The sequence below is a fragment of the Oryctolagus cuniculus genome, chromosome X, assembly GCF_964237555.1.
Source record: "Oryctolagus cuniculus chromosome X, mOryCun1.1, whole genome shotgun sequence".
Classification (NCBI taxonomy): domain Eukaryota; kingdom Metazoa; phylum Chordata; class Mammalia; order Lagomorpha; family Leporidae; genus Oryctolagus; species Oryctolagus cuniculus.
In genome coordinates this window covers 73,614,444-73,640,458 of record NC_091453.1, presented here as the reverse complement: position 1 = coordinate 73,640,458, position 26,015 = coordinate 73,614,444, and the positions used below count along the sequence as shown (strand labels likewise).

At 46.7% G+C, this 26,015-nt stretch overlaps 2 protein-coding genes and 1 pseudogene across 2 annotated transcripts in view; 2 read left to right on the top strand and 1 right to left on the bottom strand.

The window, feature by feature from the left end:
- SLC25A43 (solute carrier family 25 member 43) overlaps window positions 1-9,232 on the top strand; it is a 48,746-nt gene extending 39,514 nt beyond the window's left edge. Inside the window, exons 4-5 of the mRNA XM_008272927.4 lie at window positions 6,078-6,212; window positions 6,910-9,232. Coding sequence (XP_008271149.2) covers window positions 6,078-6,212; window positions 6,910-7,110 — 336 coding nt within the window. The 3' untranslated portion in view covers window positions 7,111-9,232. The remainder of the gene's footprint in view (window positions 1-6,077; window positions 6,213-6,909) is intronic.
- A 280-nt stretch (window positions 9,233-9,512) lies between these two features.
- Window positions 9,513-9,861, bottom strand: LOC100354316 (large ribosomal subunit protein uL29 pseudogene; annotated as a pseudogene).
- Window positions 9,862-22,722: 12,861 nt separating this feature from the next.
- SLC25A5 (solute carrier family 25 member 5) lies at window positions 22,723-25,625 on the top strand. The gene is made up of 4 exons (XM_002720262.5): window positions 22,723-23,013; window positions 24,005-24,491; window positions 24,702-24,842; window positions 25,216-25,625. The coding sequence occupies exons 1-4, from the start codon at window positions 22,903-22,905 to the stop codon at window positions 25,371-25,373; spliced, it is 897 nt and encodes a 298-aa protein (XP_002720308.1). The 5' UTR covers window positions 22,723-22,902; the 3' UTR covers window positions 25,374-25,625.
- The last annotated feature ends 390 nt before the right edge of the window (window positions 25,626-26,015 follow it).

Sequence of the window (26,015 nt, the reverse complement as noted above, 5' to 3'; positions counted from 1 at the left end):
CTTTCTATCTGCTGGTTCACTCCCCAAATGGCTGCAACAGACAGGACTGAGCCAATCTGAAGCCAGAGCCAGGAGCTTCATGTGAGTCTCCCACACGGATGCAGGGGCCCAAGGACTTGGGCCATCTTCTACTGCTTTCCCAAGCCATAGCAGAGAGCTGGATCAGAAGAGGAGCAGTCGGGACACACGAACGGGCACCCATGTGGGATGCCGGTGCCACAGGTGGAGGCTTAGCCCACTACGCCACAGTGCCGGTCCCTGTTATAGCCTCTTCAATGCCCCAGAAATACTCCTGCTTCAGGGCGTTTGCCAATATCTGTATAACTCATCAGATCTTAGTCGAAAGGTCATATCCTTGGTAGCATCTTCCATGACCACCCTAATAAGAACTTCAGCATCCTCTAGAAACTCCTTATATCTTTTTGCCGCTTTTATTCTCTCCAGAGCACTCACTGCCTTTTAATATTGGGTGTAATTTATGTATTTTCTTTATTTGCCTGCTCTTCCCTTGCAACTAGAATTTTAGCTCCATGGGAACAGGGGCTTTTTTCTGTCTGGTGCACTGCTATATCTTGAGTGGCACCTGGAAGGTACTCAATAAACACTTGAGTCCAAGCAAAGTCTTCAGAGAGGATAATGGAAGCTAATGAGAGTACATAAGAAAGCCAAAGAGATGCAGTCAATATGGCTGGGGCGAATGATGCTTTTAGTGTTGGAAAAGTTGTCTTGAAGGGTCTTATATATCATTCTAAGGAGCCTGGTTCATCCTATAGGTGGTAGAGAGTGAGTGAAGGAATCAGTGGCTCCAGGTGATGCTGGCTGCGGTGTGAAGGGTGAGTTGGAAAGGACAAGAACGGGGCCAGGAGACCACCTCCAGATGGCTGCAGTAATACAGGCAAGAGGTGGTGGTGGCCAGAACTTGGAACTCGGTGGGGTGGCACTGGGGGTGAAGAAGAGGGGGAAATCTGAGAAATACTGTGTTTAGGGGCGGGCGCTGTGGAACAGAGGGATAAAGCCCTGGCCTGAAGTGCCAGCATCCCATATGGGCGCTGGTTCGAGTCCCAACTCCACTTCCGATCCAACTCTGCTATGGCCTGGGAAAGCAGCAGAAGATGGCTCAAGTCCTTGGGCTCCTGCACTCGCGTGGGAGACCTGGAAGAAGCTCCTGGCTCCTGGCTTCAGATCAGTACAGCTCCTGCCGTTGCAGCCAATTGGGGAGTGAACCAGCAAATGGAAGACCTCTCTCTCTGTCTCTACCTCTCTCTGTAACTCTTTCAAATAAATAAAATAGATCTTAAAAAAAAAAAGAAAAAATACTATGTTTAGAAGAGAAAATTGATAGGACTCTATGATTGATTCAAGATAACATATTGAAGGTGAATCAGTTAAAGGAATCTTAAGTATCTGACTGTGAGGTATCTTGTTGAATGGTGGGGTTTTTACTGAGATAAGAAATACAAAAGAGGAAATCTGACCCTCTCAGGGGAAAGGCAGCAATGGGTTCTAGGTGTGTTGTGTTTGACCAGTGCTATCCAGGAAGCCTGGTGCCTGGTTTTGGAGCTCAGTGGAGAGCTCGAGAGTCATCTGCCTGTAGATGGTGTCTGAAGCAAAGCTGTAAGTAGAATTTCCTAGAAGGGGGTACAAATTGAGGGCACAAAGAGCTGCTGGTTATCACTGCCAAATAGTGCCTCCCAAATCCAGTACGAAAATGGCCCATCAGCCTGGAGAAGTGGATTAGTGGGTAAAGCCACCGCCTGCAGTGCTGGCATCCCATATGGGTGCCAGTTTGTTTCCCGGCTGCTCCACTTCCGATCCAGCTCTCTGCTATGGGAACGCAATGGAAGATGGCCCAAGTCCTTGGGCCCCAGCACCCACGTGGGAGACCCGGAGAAGGTTCCTGGCTCCCGGCTTCAGCCTGGCCCAGCATTAGCCATTGTGGCCATTTGGGGAGTGAACTGGCGGATGGAAAATCTCTCTCTCTCTCTCTCTCTCTCTCTCTCTGTAACTCTGCCTTTCAAATAAATAAATCTTAAAAAGAAAAAGGCCCAAAAGTATCCACTGGATTTGGCAATTAGGGGGTCACCATGTTCAGTATATCTCATTTATTCAAACATTTACTGAATACTATGTGTAAAAGATACTGATTATACAGTGTTGAATCAAATACAACAAAAATCCCTGTTCCTATAAAGGTGAAATTCTAGTTGGGGTTAGAAGACCTAGAAAATAAATACAGCATCATGGTAAGAGGCCAGTGTTGGAAGGTTATGCTTCTCTTAATGTGACATTCTCAAAAGAGAAAATTATGAAGGTGGAGATCAGATCCAAGGCTTCCCTGTGGGAGAAGGAGGCCTTGACTACAAACGGGCAGCGCATGAGAATTTGGGGGGTTGATGGAACACTTCTGTATCCTGCTTGTGGTGGTGGCCATGCGAAGCTACAAAATGTCTCCAAACTCCTAAAACTCTATAGCAAAGATAAGATAGTTGTACTGTATGGTAATTTGGGAATGAGCGATTGGGCAGTAGCTGAGAGGCAAAGTTAAGATTGGAAGAAGGAGTTGCTTTTGAGATGGAAGGGATTTCCGTTTCCTCCTTTGCTAAGGAGGACAGGCAGGTCTCTTGGGAAAGGTGTTCGAGAGTAGTTCAAAGGTGAGGGATCCAGGGCGAGCCTGGGGAAGAAAGGACATTGTGAAAGAATTCAAAGTTGAGGTCCCATTGTATTCTCTTTCCCCCATGAACTAGGAGGCCAGGCCACCAGCCCAGAGTGGAGGAAATGGGTGTGGGGTGTGGAAAGGTTTGGGAGAGCTGCTTTTAAGGTTTGCTGTGCAGTTTAGGGTCAGTTGAAGGATGACACAATGAAGCTTTAGCAGCACTGAGCTGCACTTTTGAAGATTCATCTTCAGTGGCTTGGAGCAGAGAGAAGTTTGGGTGTTACGTGCAGATCAGCTGAAAGATCTGGGGCAAGAATTTTGGAAGTAGGAGCAAGTGGCTGGTGCTGTGGCATAGAAAGTTAAGCTTCTGCCTTCAGTGCCTGCATCCCATGTGGGTGCCAGTTCGAGTCCCACCTGCTTCATTTCCAATTAATCTCCTTGCTAATGCAGCGGATGATGGGAAAGCAGCGGATGATGGCCCAAGACCTTGGGCCCCTGTACCCATGTGGGAGACCCAGATGGAGCTCCTGGCTCCTGGCTTCAGCCTGACCCAGCTCCATTCAGCCTTTGCAGCCTTTCAAATAAATAAATAAATAAATATTTTAAAAAATAAAGTAGGAGCAAAACATTACAAGGATTAAAAAAGGAAGAAAAAAGGGTAGGCATGTGGCATAGTGGTTAAGTTGTTGCTTGGAATGCTGTGTCCCATATCAGAGTACCTGGTGTGAGTCCCAGCTACTGGCAGCAAATGATGGCCCAAGTGCTTGGGCCCCTGCCACCCACATGGGAGAGGTAGATGGATTTCCAGGCTCCTGGCTTTGGTGTATTCCAACCCAGACTATTACAGGCATTTGGAACCAGCGGGTGGAAGATCTCTCTGTCTCTATTTCTCTCTCTCCCTGTATCTCTGTGTTTTAAATAAAAGGAAAATAAAGAATTTTTTAAAGCTTTAAAGAAAAAAGGAAGAACATAAAGCCAGCAGGGAACTGAGATAAAGGAGTGGGAAAGTGACTACAATTAGGAGTAGGACTAGGGAGCAACGGCACTGGAAGGATGAGGGTGCTGTGATCAGAGCGGTATAATGTAACATTTCAGAAGGGGAGCTGGCATTGTGGTACAGAAGGTTAAGGCGCCACTTGGGATGCCGACATCCCATATCAGAGTGCTGATTCGAGTCTTGGCTGCTCACCTTCTGATCCAGCTCCTTGCTAATGCACCTGGGAAAGCAACAGAAGATGGTCCAAGTACTTTCACTCCTACCACCCACTCAGGAGACCCAGATGGGGTTCCTGGTTCCTGGCTCCAGCCTGGCCCAGCACCAGCTGTTGCAGACATCTGGGGAGTGAATCAGCAGATGGTATATCTCCTTCTTTCTCTCTTTCCCTCCTTCTCTGTCACTCTGGCTTTCAAATAAATAAATAAGTAATAAATCTTTAGAAAAATGTTTCAGAAAGGACATGAAAACTAATAAGTAAGGGATTCTATCGCTGTTTGGAATGGTTTCTATGTAGTAGTAATAGTGATGCTAGCTCTTTTTTATTTTATTTATTTATTTATTTATTTATTTTTGACAGGCAGAGTTAGACAGTGAGAGAGAGAGAGAAAGGTCTTCCTTCCATTGGTTCACTCCCCAAATGGCTGCTACGGCTGGCGCGCTGCGCCGATCCAAAGCCAGGAGCCAGGTGCTTCCTCCTGGTCTCCCATGGGGTGCAGGGCCCAAGTACTTGGGCCATCCTCCACTACCTTCCCGGGCCACAGCAGAGAGCTGGCCTGGAAGAGGAGCAACCGGGACAGAATCCAGTGCCCCAACCGGGACTAGAATCTGGGGTGCTGGCGCCACAGGTGGAGGATTATCCTAGTGAGCCGCAGCGCCAGCCATTGCTAGCTCTTATTTATTGAGCTTTACTATGTGTCTGACACTGCTAAGTACTTTTATGTGCATCATCTCATTTAATTCTCACAAGAGTCCCATGAAGCAGGTACTATTCCCATTTTCTAAATAAGGAAACTAAGGCTCAAGAATGTTAGGTAAGTTGCCCAAGGTCACATGGCCAGCAAGTTAGGAAGTGCGGACTACAACTCACCATGTCTGAATGCAGAGTTATGCTCATCTTACTGTTGTACTCTACTGCCTCTCCCACAGGAGACATCTTGGTTCTGTGGCCACAGAATGACAACGAAATGTTTTAGAAACAAATCAATGTTATGTGCATACCTTAAAGTAAACTCAACACCATTTCTGGGAGCCAGCTCTGAAGGGTATCTCCCTCAGAGCAAGCCAGTAGTTTCAATTTTGTATACAGATATGTTGAAAAGTCATTTAATCTGATCGTAAAATTCTTTTTCTGGGGCGGGTGTTTAGGCTAGCAGCTAAGATGCTTACTTCCCATATTTGGGTGCCTAGGAGCACCTAGGTTCAATGCCTGGCTCCAGCTCTGATTCCACCTTTCTGCTAACGCAGGCCCTGGGAGGCAACAGTGATGGCTCAGGTGGTTGGGTCTCTGTCACCCATGTGAGAGACTTTCTCTCCGTCTGATGTGTGTGTGTGTGTGTGTGTGTGTGTGTGTGTGTGCTTGCCTCTCAAATAATTATTAGAAATCCTTTTCTAAAGGACAAAAATGTAACATACAGAGATGGAGCATTTTGGTGATAAGCTTTTGGTTTGGTCAGGATAGATCTGGGGTCATTAGGAGGTGGAAGATGTGGCCAAAGCAGTATAAAAGGTGAGGATCACTGAAGTCAAGTTCTAGAAGCTGGGTATGGGATGGGTTATTTTTATAGATGCCAAAGTTACCTAAGATGATGGTGAGGCCAGGAGAGGGTGAGCCACCAGGTGCCAGTCTTCAGTCAGCGTGGAAGAGTGGCCAGGAGGTTAGTGGACGATAGCAGGACAAGGAGTGTGGTTCAGTGACATGAGACCCAGATGAGCACTTCCACTTGAGAGCGAAGGAGTCTGGGTCTGGGAACGGCTGCTAGAAGAGCCTTCCAGCTCTGTCACGCTGCTCTGTCCCATTTGTCCTGGGGGACAGTGAGCAGCCCCTCCTTGGGGTCTTCACAAGGGAAAGGTTGGTTAAGACAAGGAAGGAGGAGGGCACTTTAAAAAAAAACTTGACAGTATGTATGTTTGTCATTTCCAGAGGGCATAGGCTGGGAGTGAATCAAAGTATGAAAATGAGTCTGTCCCAAATGCCTGTTTCCTTCCAAGAAAAATAAACCACAAATATGTGGACAGGGGATCATGACTTTATTGCATGTTAATATTCCTCCTAAGCCCACAAACCATGAAGAACCCTGTGGCAGCCATTCTTTGCCATCATCTTAGCCGGGAGCATAGCATCCAGAGCCCAGACTTGTGAGCCTGGCTACTCTAAGACTTATTTCCTGGTGTTTGAATCATCCCATCCCACCTTCTATTTCCTGCCAGGCTCGAAGCCCCTGTCTTCCCCACTGTGGAGGAGTAGATGTCCATTTCTCAGGAGCAGTGGACTGCTTCCGGCAGATAGTGAAGACTCAAGGAGTGCTGGGGCTCTGGAATGGACTGACAGCCAACTTGCTGAAGGTGAGAGGAGTGGCCAGCTCTACTGCTTCTCTGCCTCCTCCAATTACACCCTCTCCCTCCGTCACCACCCTCTACAGTTTGCATGGGAACACCGCCTCTATCACTGGTGGTAGCACAAGGCTCATGAATTCAGGCTAGCTGTGAGGCCTAAAGAGAGGGGAAGCTGTACAAATGGTAAGGTGTCTTCTTCCCATTGCAGAGGATGTGACTGTTTAGTGTAGGGGCTCCTAACATGGGGATTCACGGGCCTCCAAGGAGGATCTAACCCCCCCATCCTAAAATTATATGCAAAAATGTCTATGCATATGTATGTGTACATTATATTCCCAAAGAACTCCATGACCAAAAAAAAAAAAAGCTTAAGAACTCTGGACTAACCTAGTAACCTTGCACCAGCTGGCATGTAAATGAATCCAATTAAGGCCAGCATATATCAACCTGCAGTGTTATGTGTCTGTGTTCATATTAATCCAGACCCAGCGCTTGCCCAGGACACAGCCTGCAATCACCGTCATTCCTCTCCCCCCACCTACTGTGCCAGTTTCCCTTTCACCATCTTCCCTGATTTCACAAAGAATGACTATGTTTTGTTGTCCACAGCGGTTACCTCAGTTTACCCTGATCCACCTTGACTGCAAATGCATTGGCATTTTCTTTTCTAAGGGTCTAACATGATTTTCATTTTCTGTTTTGACAGATAGTTCCATATTTTGGAGTTATGTTTAGCACCTTTGAGTTCTGCAAGAGAATCTGTCTTTACCAAAATGGTTACACTGTGTCTCCTCTGAGCTATAAATTGACCCCAGGGGTGGACCAGAGTTTGAAGCCCCAAGAATTACGAGAATTAAAGAAGTTCTTCAAAACTGGAAACCTGAAGTCAAAGAAACCAACTCTGTAAAAACGGGGTGGACCTAAAGTGCACTGACTGAAGCATGTTGCAGTCCCAGATAAATAGGCCTCTAGCTACACATGAGTGCTCGAGAGGGTGCTCCTGTCTGCTGCTCTTGGAGAGGAGACAGTCTCGCTCTAGGCCACCTCAGAGCTCCAAATTGACATCCCTGCAAACACCTGCACCATGAGGCAGCTTCCTACCACTACGGTGTCATGATGGCATCCCACCATATTTTATAACCAAAGTCTAACACACACAAAATGTGTGCTTTATACTCTGAACAAAAACATGGCACCAAAGAAAGGGCATTGCTGGAACACCTCCACATGTAGTTGAAGTGACTGAGGAGATGCCACATTGTGAGCTCAGCCACTGGGCCACTCACAGTTGAGGCAAAGCTTAGACCATCCAGCACTGGCCCAGTTGCACTGTTGACCTGAGGGGTCCCAGTACAATCGTTCGTGCATCAACTTTTACTGACCTGCAAGTGTACATGCCACCGTATAGATAAGGCCTCATCAGAAACTAAATGAAAACGTTTAACATTTTTTAAAAGATGTATTTATTTATTTGAAAGTCAGAGTTACACAGAGAAAGAGGAGAGGCAGAAAGAGAGAGAAAGAGGTCTTCCATCCGATAGTTCACTCCCCAGTTGGCTGCAACGGCCGGATCTGCACTGATCCGAAGTCAGGAGCCAGGAGCTTCTTTGGGTCTCCCACATGAGTGTAGGGTCCCAAGGACTTGGGCCATCTTCCACTGCTTTCCCAGGCCATAATAGAGAGCTGGGTCAGAAGTGGAGCAGCCAGATCTCAAACCGGCACTGTATGGGATGCTGGTGCTTCATGCCAGGGCATTAACCTGCTGTGCCACAGCGCTGGCCCCTAACATTTTTTAAGTTATCACTATCATAATAGAACCATCCTTTATTGAGGTTTAAAGCAGTATCCCGGGCTTAGAATCTGGCATTCCAGGGAGGCACTTTTTAGCATGACTGCTTAATTATACCCTCAGAGATCTCCCATACACAGTTCAGGCTGCCTGATTCCTAACTTTTTAAACTTGCTTTGCAAGCCTACCCTGACAATAAATTATTTAGTGAACTTAAGTTATCTTCACAAGATGTCCCAGTTGCCTAAAATGGATCAAGTGGAACATTTGGCACACCTACCACATAAAATGTAACTGAATAAAAACAGTTGCATCTAATTACCTATACTAGATTTTTTAAAAACCACACTCAGGATTGTTCTACCTTGGAGATTCTATGGAAAGTTTATGAATAGTGTCTGTCTAAGCATTAAAAAACACATTGAGGGTTCGGCACTGTGGCATAGCAGGTAAAGCTGCTGCCTGCAGTGTTGGCATCCCATATGGGCACTGGTTCAATTCCCAGCTGCTCCACTTCTGATCCAGCTCTCTGCTATGGCCTGGGAAAGCAGTAGAAGATGACCCAAGTCCTTGGGCCCCTGCACCCGCGTGGGAGACCCAGAAGAAGTTCCTGGCTCCTGGCTTCTGATTGGCACAGCTTTGGCCATTGCGTCCATCTGGGGAGTGAACCAGCAGCTGGAAGACCTCTCTCTTTGTCTCTGTCTCTGTCTCTCTCTTTCTCTCTGCCTCTCCTCTCTCTGTGTAACTCTGACTTTCAAATAAATAAATAAATCTTTTAAAAAAACACACATTGATTTCTGGGGGCTGGCATTGCAGCACAGTGGGTTAAGCTGCCACCTGTGACACCAGCATCCCATGAGCACCAGTTCAAGTCCTGGCCGCTCCATTTCTGATCCAGCTCCCTGCTAATGTGCCTAGGAAAGCAGCAGATGATGGCCCAAGTGTGTGGGTCCCTGACACCTGTGTGGGAGAGCCAGATGGGAGTTCTGGGCTCCTGGTTTCAGCCTAGCCCAGCCTTGGCTGTTGTGGCCATTTGGGAAGTGAACTAGTGGATGGAAGATCTTTTTCTCTCCCCCATTCTCTCTAACTCTGTCTTTCAAATAAATAAATAAATCTTTTTTTAAAAAAACACATTAATTTGTAACATTAAGTTGTTAATTCATACATACACACACTTACACACGGAGGTTTTCAGTATGTTGAAAGTATTTTTCTGATTAAATTTATACTCCAAAGAAAACTGCTGTGTTAGTCATTTATTACTAATATGAGTTCTAAAACTATGGTTAAATACACACTGCTCAGAATCTTCAACTCTCGAAACTTGCCCTTTTAAAACACCCAAATAACTCATTTTTCCCCAACTGCTATGGCAGACTGTGTTTATGGGGAATAGCAGTTAATACACACATGAAAATCTCATCTGTAGCCCAATCTGTTAGAGTTTGGATGGCAGCAAAATTTTGGGGGGTTGTGGGGGGACTGGGGAGCAGTTTTGTGTTTTATTGATGCTGCAACACTCAGGCCCTCTGCAGAGGGTACAACCACTGCTTCTTGGTCTCCAAGTTCTCTTCCTGCCTGTTGAGCCTATGGCACATGACACATATTTTCTTGGACCGCAGATCCAGGGGCATGTAATTACTGCCCGTGTAGCATTTCCTGAGGTTTTCTTTCTGAATCTGGTCAGTGACAGTGAGAACACAGACGATGGATTTGCAGATGACTCAGATCTTAGAGAGCTTTGATGCGGTGCCGCCTTGTCACTTTGGCGCCATGCAGCTGGGGCAGCTTCACCTTCAGGTCAGCCAGCTGTTTCAGCAGCCCCTCTTTCTTCTTGCCTCGAAGGTCCTGACTCTTAATCCTGGCCATGGCTGCTCAAACTGCTATGGACTGTGGCAAATTCTTTATCCAGAGTGAATAGTACACACTGGTTATGCTCTATTTAACCTGAAGCAATCAATTCTTTGAAAAGTTCTGAAAGCTGAATGAGTGTTTCACTTTATTTTTTTATTGAATCTAGAATTCTAACCTGAGATGATTTACATCATAGTAGTATGTTTTATGCATCCTACAGGTATTATGAAAGATCACTAAGCTCTTGCTAACTGTCACATGGGAATATTTTCTGAGCTACAGTTTCGATTTTTCCCCCCAATAAATTAGGTGGAAAAGAATACAAGACATCTTCAAAAAGTTCATGGAACATGTGTATTATGAAAAAGCTATGCATGGACTTTCACTATTTTTGCACCGAAATAAGCTTATCTTAATTTCGCTTTACTCAACTTTTTGTATGCCTCATTTTTCTCATTTTAGAACAACTCTTTAACACTCTAGTTCTGTTCCTAAAATGAACTTCCAGCTATTTTCACTTTCATTTTCATTTTCTTGGAGGTGTGAAGGGAATGTTCTGCCTTGCAGCTTGACGGCTGGCAGTGTGCACCCCACTGGACTAAGTACTTCCAGGAGGCTTATAAAGAAGTATGATGCAGGACTGACCCAGGAGTAACTTGTGGTCTAAGGAACAGCACATAGCTACACACATAAAATGATGACGCTTACAAAGGAAATGCAAGCCAAGGCATGATCGTGTATCAACTGCTTATAACACAGCCAAGCAGCTCAATGCATAATGAATAAATGATTAAGGGGAACATCACAGGGGAGAGGGGCCGGTAATGAGCAGGGACTTTTGGAGATAATGAGTCCTGAACACAGTGTTGAAGGAAGTGAGGGGATAGGAATTGTTCAAGCACAGGTAGGAAGGCATGGCGGGGAGGACACATGCAGTGTCACAGAGATGGGAGCAAGCAAAAGGCATTTGGGACAGAGCAAGAAGACTGGCCTCTTGCATTTATTCCGAACTGCAAGGCGCTGTGGACCCAGTGGCAAAAAGGGCAGTAAAGGTCCTTGTCGTCATAGGTTAGTAAATGCGGCAGTCAATACATGAGTAAACGAATCAATAAGTTATTTAATTACAGACCATACTATTAGGAGGAAAATCCATGGCGTGCTCTACTAGAGAATTCTTTGAGGGGGAGGGAAATGTTTTGATCAAGGAGCCAGAGAAGGCCACTCTCAGAGAGGATACCTGAGATGAGACCTGAGGAGTGACAATGAGCCAACTCTGCAAAGAAGCAGGGAGGTGAGCCCTCCTGGCAGACAGAGAACAAGTGTGAGAGTCTGGTCGTGGGGCAAGACTTGGTGGCCGTAAGGGGGATGAGTCAGCACGGGTGCAGTGAGCAAGTGAGAGAGCGGCAACAGAAGAAGTTGGATAGAGTCAGATCCCATGGGGTCACATGGGCCATAGCAAAAAGTTCAACCTGCTTTGAAATACAGCGTGGAAGTCCTGGAAGGGTTTCCAGAAGATAGGCAATACAACCTGAGTTTCTTTTTTAAAAGATCACCCTGGTTGCTGTGTGGAGAATGGGTGGGAGGGAATTCCATCTGTGAGTGGAAAGGGCAGTTAAGAGCCTATTACAGAAACCTGAGCAATAGGCAGTGGCTGGGGCTAGAACGATGACATCGAAGATGGAAAGGAAGGAAGAAATCGAACACGTATTCTGGAGTAGGACTTGGTAGGATTTGCTGAGCGATTGAATGATGTTGGAAGTACAAGGGATCAAGGATGGCACCTAGGGTTTGGACTTTTGAAGTGACAAGGTAAATGTTGTTGCCATTTGCTGATATAAGGAAGACTGAAGAGAGCTACAGTTTTGGTGGGGAAGGAATTAAAAGTTCTGTTTTGGACATGTTAAATTCAAAATACTGAGTAGACATCCACGCAGAGAAATCAAATAGACAGTTGGATAGAGCATAGGCTGCCCAAGTAACTGTCTAAGTCAGTTGTGGTGGCAGACTGTCCCCCCAAAGTTGTCCACACCCTAATTCCCAGAACCTGGGAATCTGCTACCTCCCATGACAAGAAAGCAACTTTGCAGATGGGATTATGGGTCATATTGACACGGAGATAGCAGCCTGGATTATCCAGTGGGTACAGTCTAATCACAGGAGTCCTTACTAGTGGAAGAGGAAGCAGAAAAGTGGATCAGAGAGATGTGTGCACAGAAGAGGCAGGAAAATTGACCACTACTGCTCGCTTTGAAGACAGAAGTGCCCAGGAGCCAAGGAATGCAGGCAGCCTCTAGAAACTGAGAATGACCCTCAGCTGGCAAGTGACAGGAAAATGGGGACCTCAACCCTACAAGCACAGGAACTGAATTTGGCCAAAACCTGAATAAGCAAGAAAGCAGGTTCTCCACTAGAGCCTCCAGAAAGGAACACAGATTGGCCAACACCTTGATCTTGGCCCAGGGAGCACCACATCAGACTTGTGACCTAGAGAACTATAATACAATTGGGGCCAGTGCCGTGGCACAGTAGGTTAATCCTCTGCCTGCGGTGCCGGCATCCCATAGGGGCACTGGTTCTAGTCACAGCTGCCCCTGTTCCACTCCAGCTCTCTGCTGTGGCCTGGGAAAGCAGTAGAAGATGGCCCAGGTCCTTGGGCACCTGCACCCACGTGGTAGACCCAGAAGAAGCTGCTGGCTTCAGATCGGTGCAGCTCCAGCTGTTGCAGCCATTTGGGGAGTGAACTGACGGAAGGAAGACCTCTCTCTCTCTCTCTCTCTCTCTCTCTCTCTCTCTCTTACTGTAACTCTACCTCTCAAACAAATAAATAAAATATTTTTTAAAAAAACTATAATACAATAAACATGTGATGTTTAAGCCACATGGTAACTGGGTATAGCAGCAACATGAAGCTAATGATCCAGAACATTACTGATACTTATTTCAGAATAATAGAAAAACTCTGGATCTCAGGTCAAAGCAATGGCTGGAGATCCAAACTTGGGTGTCCTAAGTAGATAGATGACATTTAAAGCAAAGAGACCACCAAAGGAGTGGATAGGAAAAATTCCTCAGGGAAGGGGAAGCAACAAGAAATGACACTGAGGAGATGGTGGCTAAAGAAGGCCTTAAGGGGCAGGAATTGTGGCATAGTAGGCTAAGCCTTTGCTTGTGACACCCACACCCTATATTGGAACACTGCTCTGCTTCTGATCCAGCTTTCTGCCAACGCACCTGTGAGGAAACAGATGACAGCTCAAGTATTGAGTTCCTGCTACCCAGGTCCTGGCTCTTGGCTTTGGCCTGGCTCACACCCATGGATGCAAGATTCATATTCTGTGTGTGTGTGTGTGTGTGTGTGTGTGTGTGTGAGACTCTTATCACTCTTCCTTCCAAATAAATAAATAAATCTTTTCCTTTAAAGGCCTCAAGGTGTGGCGGAAATGAAATTCCCATATCCTGTTATTAGGAATGTAAAAGATGAAATCACTGGGGCCACTGTGGCATAGCTGGTAAAGCTGGTGCCTGTGGCACCGGCATTCCGTATGGGCGCTGGTTCAAGTTCCGGCTGCTCCATTTCCCATCCAGCTCCCTACTAATGTGCCTGGGAAAGCAGTAGAAGATGGCCCAAGTGCTTGGGCCCCTGTACCCAGGTGGTAGATCCAGAAGAAGCTCCTAGCTCCTAGCTCCGGATTGCCCAGCTCTAGCTATTGCAGCCTTTTGGGGGTGATCCAGCAAATGGAACCTCTCTCTCTCTCCCTCTCTCTCTCTCTTTCAAATAAATCAATAAATCTTAAAAAATAAAATCACTTTGGTAAAAACATTGGCAGCTCCTCAAATGGTTCAACATAAAGTTATCATATGACCCAGCAGTTCCACTCCTAGATATATACCCGTAGAAATGAAAACATGTCTACACAAAAACTTGTATAGAAATGTTTACACATGGCTGGTGCCGCGGCTCACTAGGCTAATCCTCCGCCTGCGGCGCCGGCACCCCGGGTTCTAGTCCCAGTCGGGGCGCCGGATTCTGTCCCGGTTGCCCCTCTTCAAGTCCAGCTCTCTGCTATGGCCCGGGAGTGCAGTGGAGGATGGCCCAAGTCCTTGGGCCCTGTACCCCATGGGAGACCAGGATAAGCACCTGGCTCCTGGCTTCAGATCAGTGCGGTGTGCTGGCCGCAGCGCACCAGCCGCAGCAGCCATTGTGGGGTGAACCAACAGTAAAGGAAGACCTTTCTCTCTGTCTCTCTCTCTCACTGTCCACTCTGCCTGTCAAAAAAAAAAAAAATGTTTACACAGTATCACTCAGAAAAGGCCAGAAGTGGAAATAACCCAACAATGCATCAGCTGATGAACAGATAAATGAAATGTAGCATATACATGAAAAATGGAATGCCACGTAGTAATAGAAATTCACTGTTGATACACACCATGGATGAATCTGAAAATATAATATGCCAAGTGAGAGAAGCCAGACCAAAAAAGAGAGTCCATACTGTATGATTCCATTTCTACAAAATTCTAAGAGATACAAACTAATCTGTCGTGACAGAAAGCAGATCAACATCTCACAGGCTCCAAACCCAGAGGAAAGACAAAGAGGAGCAGGCACTTGGTGCAGCCGTGAAGACGCTGCTTGGGACACCCTCATGTCCTATCGGGGTGCCTGGGTCAAAGCTCTGGCTCTGCTTGTCATTTCAGCTCCCTGCTAACGTGTTACTGAGAGGCTGCAGATATTGGCCCAAGTACTTGGGTTCCTTTCACCTATTTAGGAGATCCAGATTGAATTCCAGACTCCTGGCTTCGGCCTGGCCTAGCCCTGGCTACTGCAGGCATTTGGGGAGTGAACCAGAATAGAAGACTCTCTCTCTTTTCTCTCTCCCTTTCAAATACATAAATAAATGTACACTTTAATAAAAGAAAATAAAAGTCTACCTGCCTGACTTGATTGATCTGTGCTATGTATATGTTTTGAAAAATTGCACTGTATGGCCAGCACCGTGGCTCAATAGGCTAATCCTCTGCCTTGCGGTGCTGGCACACCGGGTTCTAGTCCCGGTCGGGGCGCCGGATTCTGTCCCGGTTGCCCCTCTTCCAGGCCAACTCTCTGCTGTGGCCCAAGAGTGCAGTGGAGGATGGCCCAAGTCCTTGGGCCCTGCACCCGCATGGGAGACCAGGAGAAGCACCTGGCTCCTGGCTTCGGATCAGCACGATGTGCCGGCCGCAGCGCGCCAGCCGTGGCGGCCATTGGAGGGTGAACCAACAGCAAAAGGAAGACCTTTCTGTCTCTCTCTCACTGTCCACTCTGCCTGTCAAAAAAAGAAAAAGAAAAATTGCACTGTATCCCATAAAAGGCACAAGTATTACACGTTTACATGTAAATCAAAAAATTGAAATAAAAAAGCATAAGATATTTGTAAAAATTAGGGGTTATAAAGAGAAAATGAGAAAATCTTGGTGGTAATTGCAGCAATCATTTCACAGGTATACACAGATGAGAATCCTTTAAGAAGCTCACGGGGCTGGCGCTGTGGCAGAGCAGGTTAAGCATCGGCCTGCAGTGCCGGCATCCCATATGTGCACCGGTTCGAGTCCTGGCTGCTCCCCTTCCCATCCAGCCCCCTGCTATGGCCTAGGAAAGCAGTAGAAGATGGCCCAACTCCTTGGGCCCCTGCACCCACACGGGAGACCCTGAGGAAGCTCCCGGCTTCAGATCAGCTCAGCTCCAGCTGTTGCAGCCATCTGGGGAGTGAACCAGTGGATAGAAGACCTCTTTCTCTCTCTCTCTCCCTCTGTCTGTAACTCTGCCTCTCAAATAAATAAATCTTTAAAAAAAAACTTACTGAATTGTATGCTTTAAAATATGCAACTTTATTATATGACAATTACACCTCAATAGCACAGTTTTGAAGCAGCTACCCCGGTGCTAGAATCTATCACCTGCTTTCTAAGCCTGTCAGAAATAAAACTCTTCCAAGTATTGGGCGAGGGGGGTGGATGAGGGCTTCAAGTGCTAAGCTAAGGACTTCAGGTTTGAGTCAATAAGCAAAGAGGAGTCTTGAGCAACACAGATGATGTGATGCAAACTTGACATGAGCAAGACTATTCCAGAAGCTGAGCAGTGAGACTAGGCACAAGAAGACTGACCCACAAATAATGAGTATTTTTTCCTAGTAATTATACTGCAAACACAACTATGCCGTTACAGTCTGCCATACTGGAAATGTAAACCAGGCCAAAACTTACAGTGCTTTTTCTGGATGAGACTCAAATTCTGCTCATGAAGTCTCTAATATGGTTACCAAATTACAGGCAGGGGCCTTACATGGGATGGAGAACAGGCCTAGCCTCAGATTTAAACAGCATTGGAGTGAACTGTTCATTAAAATTCAGAGTTTGGGGCCAGCGCTGTAGCGTAGCGGGTTAAGCAGCCGCCTGCAGCACTGGTGTCCCATATGGGTGCCAGCTCCAGTCCAGGCTGCTCCACTTCTGGTCTGGCTCCCTGCTAATGTGCCTGGGAGGGCAGAAGAGAATGGTCCAAGTGTTTAGGCCCCTGCACCTGCGTGGGAGACCTGAAGGAAGCTCCTGGCTCCTGGCTTCAGATCGGCCTAGCTCCAGCAGTTGTGGCCATTTGGGGAATGAACCAGCAAATGTGTCTCTCCCTCTCTAACTCTGCCTTTCAAATAAATAAATAAAATTCAGAGTTAGTCAACCTAAGTTAGTTTTGTAAATATTCATAAAACATAGCATTACTGAAGGCACACTACATACCAGACTCTGTTCCTGTATACATCATCTCATCCACTTGTCCCTGCGGTGCTTTGATGTATAGGCACTACTATCATGTGCAGTTTACACCTGAAGCAAATGAAGGTTGCAGAGGTTATGCAACTTACTCAAAGCCTGACAGCTGGCAAGCGACAGAGCCAGGATTTGAACTCAAGCAGTCTGGCTCCAGAACTCACCTTCTTAACCACTGGACTAAATTACCTCTTCTTCCTACTTTGCCCCTAGATGCTCAAATCCATTCAACTCTATAGATAACAAAAGTATAGAGCTGTGAATTCTTAGAATTGGAAGGGGTGTAGAACTCTCTTCCCAATCAATGCAGAACTCTCCTCTAAGTGTCCCCGACAAATGGCTATTTTGCCTAAACCTTTAGGACTTATAGTAACAAGCCATTAACTACATCCTACAGCATCCCATTCCACCTTTCTGTAACTCATATTTTAGAAAGTAATTTCTTGCTGAGCTGGTCTATGGTGTTAATTCCATATATAATGTCTAATTCTCTTCTACCTGACATGCCTTCAGTTATAAAGACAATTGTCCTGTCTCTCTTTCATCCAAAGCTCTTTCCAAATTACATCTTTCTCATTTATTCAGCCATTTCTCATATGACATAATGTACTCTCTGATCACTTTCCTGATTGCCTCCTTTGACAGTTTGTTACTGTCCTCTTAAACATGGTATTCAGAATTGCGTATAAAATCTATGGGCTAATCCCTAGAAATCCAAACGGGAAGGAAGGTCTCCCTCATCTTTTTACTATCATTCTCTTAACGCAATTCAAGATTTCTTAGCATTTTTTTGGCATTGCCAACTCAATCAGCTAAGACTGCCAGTTCTTTTCACACACGCTACCATTAAGCTCTATCTCCCCATCCTTAAAAATCTTGCACTGAATACAGCATTAGAACTCTTTATTGTGGTCATTCCCATTGTAAAAGCCTGGGTTTATTCTGGACTTTGGCCCTTATGACTCAGTTCCTTCAGGTTCAGATACTCTTTAGTCTTTGAACTGGGAAGCCTGGCCATCCTTCTGTCATCTCTACATGCAGGAGTACTTTCAAAATCTGAGCTCACCCAAGAAGAATCTATAAGGACATTATAGCTTAATAGATCTCTAGGCATTTAACTTCTCATTGGAATTTTCCCAAATTGTACAGTTCTGGATTTTCTTTGTGAATCCTATTCCTTCTGGAGCCATCTTTCTATTTTGGTATTTGGTCAGATCACACTTATATTTTCTCTGATCCTTTTTAAAAAAAATATTTATTTAATTTATCTGAAAGACAGAGTTACAGAGAGAGGTAGAGACACACAGAGAGGTCTTCCACCCGCTGGTTCACTCCCTAAATGGCTGCAATGGCAGGAGCTAAGCCAATCTGAAGCCAGGAGCCAGGAGCTTCTTCCAAGTCTCCCACATGGTGCAGGGGCCCAAGGACTTAAGCCATCCTCCACTGCTTTCCCAGGCGCATTACCAGGGAGCTGGATTGGAAGTGGAGCAGCCGGGACTCGAACTGGAGCCCATGTGGGATGCCTCACTGCAGTGCAGGCCCCTCCCTAAGGTTCTTGTTCCTTTCATTTCACTACCTAGATTCCTCATTTGTTGTCAGGATTAAGCCCAGCTTAGCAATTTACCTCATCGCTTCTTCACTCTTAGGAGAACTTCAGTTATCAGCAGGAGAGCAAGAATTTATCCGAGGCATTGCTACCAGAATAGTGAAACTTCCGGCAGACATTCAGATGACCTAGGTTCTGATCACCATTTTTTGACTATGTGACAGTTTTAAGAAGTACTTATTACTCATACCTTTTATCTTTCTCAGAAGTCTCTCATTTACTTCCACAACTACAATCACTTTCATTTCTCCCTTATATTCTAGCTGAATACTTTTCACCTTCTAATGAATTACTAGTTATACTTTCTTGCAGTGAGTATACTACTGCGCTCGCTCCTCTTCCCCTATGCCTATGTGGTATCTGTGTGAACAAAGTTTACTCTTTGTTTTCCAGAGGCCAGCCACAAGTCCCATCCTACCAAGTGTGAATGATATCCATACAATTGCATTTACCCGCTTGTAGGAAAATTTTACATTCACTTTGTTATCTCTATTTGGGGTGTTGCTACATAGATACCTGAAGTTTTAATTATAATTTCTGACTCTCTTCCTTGTTTTTTCTCGAGAATTAATAGGTACTGCCTTAGCTTTAGTTCTTCTTTCTTTATTATACTTTTATTCTACAAAGCTCCCAGAAACACAATAGTTACTAACCCAGATATTCTACTATGTCTCACTGCAGGGATTAGCTTTTAACCAGTGGATTAGCCACATATCACTATCAACATAATCATTATTAGTATTAATATTATTCTCGGGCCAGTGCTGTGGCATAGTAGGTTAAGCCTCTGCCTGCAGGGCCGACATCCCATATGGGCACAGGTTCGTATCCCTGCTGCTCCTCTTCTGATCCAGCTGTCTGCTTATGGTCTGGGAAAGGAGTAGAAGATGGCCCAAGTGGTCCCTGCACCCACTCCTGGCTCCTAACTTCAGATCAGCCCAGCTCCAACTGTTGCGGCCATTTGGGGGAGTGAACCAGCGGATGAAAGACTTCTCTCTCAGTCTCTCTCTCTCTGTCTGTCTGTGACTCTTCCTCGCAAGTAAATAAGTCTTTTTTTTTCAAGATTTTTATTTATTTATTTGACAGGTAGAATTACAGATAGTGAGAGAGAGACCGAGAGAAAGGTCTTCCTTCTGTTGGTTCACTCCTCAGATGGCCACAATGGCCAGAGCTATGCTGATCCAAAGCCAGGAGCCAGGTGCTTCCTCCTAGTCTCTCATGTGGGTGCAGGGTCCAAGCACTTATGCCATCCTCCACCACCTTCCCGGGCCACAGCAGAGAGCTGGACTGGAAGAGGAGCAACCGGGACAGAATCCAGCACCCCAACTGGGACTAGAACCCGGGGTGCTGGCGCCACAGGCGGAGGATTAGCCAAGTGAGCCACAGTGCCGGCCGGCTAATGTCCTTTTTCTGATCCAGGATCCAACCCAGGATCATACATTGCATTAAGTGATCAAGTCTCCCTAGTCTCCATTAGTCTGTGACAGTTCCTCGGTCTTTGTCTTTCATGACCTTGACACTTTGGAGAACATCTGATTCCTTGAAATATACTGGCACTAGACAACCATGGGTGGTATGTGTTGTGGCTTTCGATGCTGATGCTGGCATTCCATATAGGAGTGCTGGTTCAAGTCCCACTTCCACACACCTGGTCCGGCTTGCTGCTAATGCACCTGGGAGACAGCAGTTGATGACTCAAGTCCTTGGGCCCCTATCACCCTGTCAGGAGGCCCAGATGGAGTTCCTGGCTCCTGGCTTCAGCCTGACCTAGCCCAGGCTGTTGCAGACATTTGGGGAGTGAGCCAGGGGATGAAGATCTTTCTCCCCTGCCACACACACACTTTGCCTTTCAAATAAATAAATAACTTTTTAAAATAGGCAACTAGGGGAGCCCCAGTTAATGGTGGATTTAGTAAAATACCACGTCATACCAGGAAGTTGCTTTTAAATGACCCATCTTGTATTTCATCTTCAATAAAACTATTCTTAATCACCCAAAGACTGAGAAGGGACAAATTCTGTGAAATTATTTGATCATTCATTTTGTGTAAATAAACCTAACAAAATAGTAAACCTGGAATTGGTTGAAATGGCAAAAGAGTTCTGGAATAGAATACAGTTAGCATCATGCTCACAGGAAGTAACAGATGTGGCCAATGAAAGGTCACATGTGAAAAAAGGTTACCTGAGAGGCTGGTGCTGTGGCATAGCAGGTAAAGCCACCGCCGGCAGTGCCAGCATCCCATATGGGTGCCGGTCCTGGCTGTTCCACTTCCAATCCAGCTCTCTGTTGTGGCCTGGGAAAGCAGTAGAAGATGGCCCAAGTCCTTGGGCCCCTGCACCTGCGTGGGAGACCAAGAAGAAGCTCCTGGCTTCTGGCTTCTGGCTTCAGATGGGTGCAGCTCCAGCCATTGCAGCTATTCGGGAAATGAAGGAGCGAATGGAAGATACCTCTCTCTCTCTCTCTCTCTCTCTCTCTGCCTCTGCCTCTCTGTAAATCTGCCTTATAAATAAATAAATCTTTAAAAAAAAAAAAAGAAAAATGTTACCTGAGTATCTGAGGAGTAATTAACATTTGAATAAAGTCCATTATTGAAATGTCAAGAATTCAAACTAGAAGGGCTCATGAATTTTATTTTGAAGTGTATCATAAAAACTACCTCCTTACAGTGGCCAGCATTGTGGCACAGAGGGTTAAGCCCTTGTATCAAATGTCAGTTCAAGTCCCAGCTGTTCCACTATTTAAAAAAAAAAAAAGATTTATTTATTTCAAAGTCAGAGTTATAGAAAGATGGAGAGAGAGATCTTCCATCCACTTGGCTGCAATGGCCAAGACTGGGCCAGGCCAAAGCCAGGAGCCAGGAGCTTCTTCTAGGTCTCCCATGTGGGCAGCAGGGTCCCAAGCACTTGGGCCATCTTCTGCTGCTTTTCCCAGGCCATTAGCAAGGGCTGCTCCAGTTCTGATCCAGCTCTCTGCTAATGTGCCTGGGAAAGCAATAGAAGATGACCCAAATGCTTGGGCCCCTGCCACCCATGTGGGAGACCCAAATGAAACTCCTGGCTTCAGCCTGGCTCAGCTCTGGCTATTGTGGCCATCTGGGGCGTGAACCAGCAGATAAAAGATGTCTTTCTGTTAGTTAGCCTTTCAAATAAATAAAATAAAACTTAAAAAAAAAGTCTCTATAGAATTTTTCTTTGGCTATTGTTTCTCTCACCATATCACTTTCAGAGGATACACTGCATCATTTCTCTGAAACAATATAGCAAGGTCATTTCTGCAACTAGCTACAAAGCTATTATAATCACCTCAAGAGAAACATTGCAGCTTTTTTTTTTAACCCTAGAATTGGACCCTTTAACAGGCAGATCTGGAGAAGGAGAGAGAGGGCAGGCGAGTGAGGAAATGTGCCCCCTCTGCCTTCAGTGTGCAACGGCCTCAATTATTCTGGGCACCTAAGTTTCAGCGGCAGTTCCAGTTTTCAACGGTTATAAACAGGTTCCGAACCGGAGGGAGTGTGCTCAAGCTAACAGTAGGATTTTACCGACTTGTGTGGCAAACGCTTAGGGGTGGAGGGTGGAGGGTGGGGGTAGGGGGACCAACAAGCTCCGGAAGCACTCCTCCATTGATACAAGGGCTGTGGATCTAATTCTATTGATTCCTCTAAACATTCTGGAATTCAGAAATCTCCGGTCAGGAAGCCAGCCATCAACCTTGCTTTTAACCTTGTTAAGTTTCTTAACCCTCAGGGTACAACTTTTTTGTATCTGGCTTCAGGGTAAAATCACTTCCTCGCTCCAAGCTCAGTCATTTGGATTCTCCTAGGCCAATTCCTGGGAAGATCTTTGTTAAGCTTCATTTGCAAATGAGGGCCTCAGGCACCCAGACGGCGTCCCAGCTCTGCTGCTCCCCCAAGTTGCTCTTGCTTTCACAGGTGAAGCTCAAGGGCAGTGCTGGGTCTAGGGTGAGAAGAGGGAGGCACTTGCCTTGCTTTAGGAACAACTCAGTAATTAAAATAACCGTAATGTAGCATTTTTAAAAATCAAAAGTAACACAGAAATTTATGATGAACAAATGATGGAAATTTAAAATTTCCACTTGCCCCCCATGCTTCATCCTAATCCTAATTAAACTTTATTTACAAAAACAGGCCATAGTTTGCTCGTTGGAATTTTTTAAATATTGCAATTAAATATTCTCTTAATTACTAAGTTTTGGCGTCCCCTTAACTACTGCCTCACCCCTAGGCCTGGTCCTGCTCCAGCAGGTTTTGTCCAGGCCCACCCATGACCTCGTCCTTCCTCCCCATCCCAAGGCCTCCCTCAGGACCAGCGTGCATCTCCTGGGTATACTGTAGGGGTCCCCTTCCTCCAGCCAGGTCAGACGCCTCGGGAGAGCCGGGGCTGTACGCAGGGTGGCCTCTGGCCCGACCTAGCAGCTCCTCCCCTAGCGCACGGAGCCAATCAGCGGCTCTGCTTCTTTGCGCGCTGCACTCTGTGCCCGCCCCGGTCCGCCCCCGACGCCTGCAGCTCCGGCTCTGCCTCCCCCTATATAAATCGGCCATTTGCTTTGCTCCGCCCCAGAGTCCCGGAGTCAAAGCCGGTTCCCAGCCCAGTCCTGTCCCGCAGTCGCCTGGCTCCTCTTTCCTTCCAACATGACAGATGCCGCTGTGTCCTTCGCCAAGGACTTTCTGGCAGGTGGAGTGGCTGCGGCCATCTCCAAGACCGCGGTAGCGCCCATCGAGAGGGTCAAGCTGCTGCTGCAGGTACGTCCTGGGGCCGAGGTCCCCAACCAGGAAGTGGGGGGAGGGGGTCGCACAGAAAAGGGTAGAGGGGAGCTAACTCTGTAGACATGCTCAGGGAAGTGGCAAGGTGAGGCAGGGATGGCTGCAAAGTCAGAACAAAAGGCAAACTTGGGGAGATGCCTTTCGTGACCCGAAGTTATGAGTCTAGGAAGGGATCGGGGGCAGAGGGAAGTGGGGAAGACGAGGGCCTCGGCGTGCGTGAGGCAGCGAAGGCGATTGGGGCAGTCTGGGACAGACTGTAACCCCGGGCCTTGGGGTCAAGGGCGAAGCCTGAAAGCCAGCGCTAGGAAGAGACATCTGTCCTTGCCGAAGACCTCAAGGTCGCGGCAAGGAGAGAACAGCTTTGGGTAGGCCACGCGGACCGGTCCATCGGCGGCCTAGTCGCCGGCCGCGCTCAAACCTCACCCGGCCGGAAGCCGGCGCCGGGAAGCGCGTGTGCCTTCTACGTCCGCCCCCGCGCAGCCGCTGCCGCTTCCCCTCGGCCAGCCTTCCTGCGCGGCGCGCTCTTCCGCCTGGCTCTAGAGGGCGCGCGCGGGCGAGCAGAGGGATGATGGCGGCCGGGTCACCTCTAGGAGAAGGGGAGGGGCGGAGCGCGAGGGAAGCGGCTCAGGAGACCTGAGGCGTTGGCCGCGGTCACCAAGGTGACTGCGCCCTACATGGGACCCGCCTTAGCGCCTCTGAACCTGCGACTGAGGTAATGACCTTCCCTCCAGGTCTAAAGGTCAGCCGGTCCGCCTGAAGGTGACCCATCCCCACCAAAGCTGTGGAGGCTTAATGCTTTAGATGGTGCAGATCCCATGTGACAGTGTTAGAGAGAGGCGAGTCCAGCCTGTGTGATGTTGGAGACAGAGGAGGGACCCTTATAAAACACACTAATTGAGATGATAAACGTATGCTCTTTTTATCCTCCATGTTTTAACTATCCCCGGTTCACCCTCTTCTTGTCCATCAGGTGCAGCATGCCAGCAAGCAAATCACTGCCGATAAGCAATACAAGGGCATTATAGACTGCGTGGTTCGTATCCCCAAGGAGCAGGGAGTCCTGTCCTTCTGGCGTGGTAACCTGGCCAATGTCATCAGATACTTCCCCACCCAGGCTCTCAACTTTGCCTTCAAAGATAAATACAAGCAGATCTTTCTGGGTGGCGTGGACAAGAGGACCCAGTTTTGGCGCTACTTTGCAGGAAATCTGGCATCAGGTGGTGCTGCTGGAGCCACATCCTTGTGTTTCGTGTACCCTCTTGATTTTGCCCGTACCCGTCTAGCAGCTGACGTGGGCAAAGCTGGAGCTGAAAGGGAATTCAGAGGCCTCGGCGACTGCCTGGTTAAGATCTACAAATCTGATGGGATTAGGGGCCTGTACCAAGGCTTTAATGTGTCTGTACAGGGCATTATCATCTACCGGGCTGCCTACTTCGGTATCTATGACACCGCAAAAGGTGAGTTTACTGTGTGCTTTAAAGATGTTTCTGGTGAGACAATTTTTAAAAGATCATTGAGTCAATTGAGTATTTCAGGAGCCAGAGATTTGTGTTTTAATTGCTGAAAGAAGTCAAGGTCATCTGATAACAGCCCTCGTGTTCAGGGACTGGAAAACAACAGGTCCATAAAGCTGCTGTCCAATAAAAGTGTCTCTTTTTCTTTCCCAGGAATGCTTCCAGATCCCAAGAACACACACATCTTCATCAGCTGGATGATTGCGCAGTCTGTCACTGCTGTTGCTGGGTTGACTTCCTATCCATTTGACACTGTTCGTCGGCGCATGATGATGCAGTCGGGGCGTAAAGGAAGTAAGTCCCACTTGGGCAGGAGAGAAAGTCACAGGAGTGGGTGGGGCAAGCTGTGGCCACAAACTAGCGCTGCCTGCTTCTAAAAATGGCAGTCTGCTCAGGTAGCCATGTGGCTGATAGCATCTGTGTCTCCTACACAGTTGCCTCTGAGCAGGCCCTTCCCATGCCTATGAATGAGGGTGCTTAAATGGTATTAGAGGTTAAGACCAATATGGGAACTCTGCATTGATGTTTTCAGCATTGCCCATGCAGATATGTGTCAATGTTGAATTTGAAACCAACATCTGTTCTTGGAGGCGGGGCTCTTGTATTATTTAGTCTAGGGACTCTGGGCTGCCTTCAGTCACCAACTCCATGTCTTTATTCTTTGCAGCTGATATCATGTACACAGGCACACTTGACTGCTGGAGGAAGATTGCTCGTGATGAAGGAGGCAAAGCGTTTTTCAAGGGTGCATGGTCCAACGTCCTCAGAGGCATGGGTGGTGCTTTTGTGCTTGTCTTGTATGATGAAATCAAGAAGTTCACATAAGTTATTCCCTAGGTTTGTTCCCCTGTAAACAGGCATGTTGTATTATAATCTTGAGCATTCTCGACAGGCTCTTGTCTGTCTTATCAAAAGCAACTATGTGCTGGTTGAAAATGGGAAGCAATAATATTCTTCTGACCAGTTTTCTCTTAAAGCCATTTCCATGATGATGATGATGATGGGACTCAATTACATTTTTTTATTTCAGTCACTCCTGATAAATAATTTGAAGAAATAAAAATATACACAATACAATTGTGTTTGCTTGTTTATTTTCATATAAAAATATTTTACATTTGAGTAAATGCTATGGGAATTCCTGAAATGATAATGAATAGCTTGCTTGTATGACCCATAAACACTCAATAAAAAACAGGAAAATGAAACTTGGGCCCAATATACCCCAAAATCATGAACTATTAAAGGTTTATTTGAAAGGTAGAGTTAGATCTTACATCACTTGTTTAGACCCAAATGGCCACAACACTTCATGTGTGCCAGACTGAAGCCAGCATGCCTGGGCTGCTTCCAGGTATCCCAAGTGGGTGAAGGGGCCCAAGCACTTGGGCCATCTTCTGCTCTCGCAGGTGCATTAGGGAACTGGGTCAGGAGAGGAGCAGCTGGGACAAACCAGTACTCAAATAG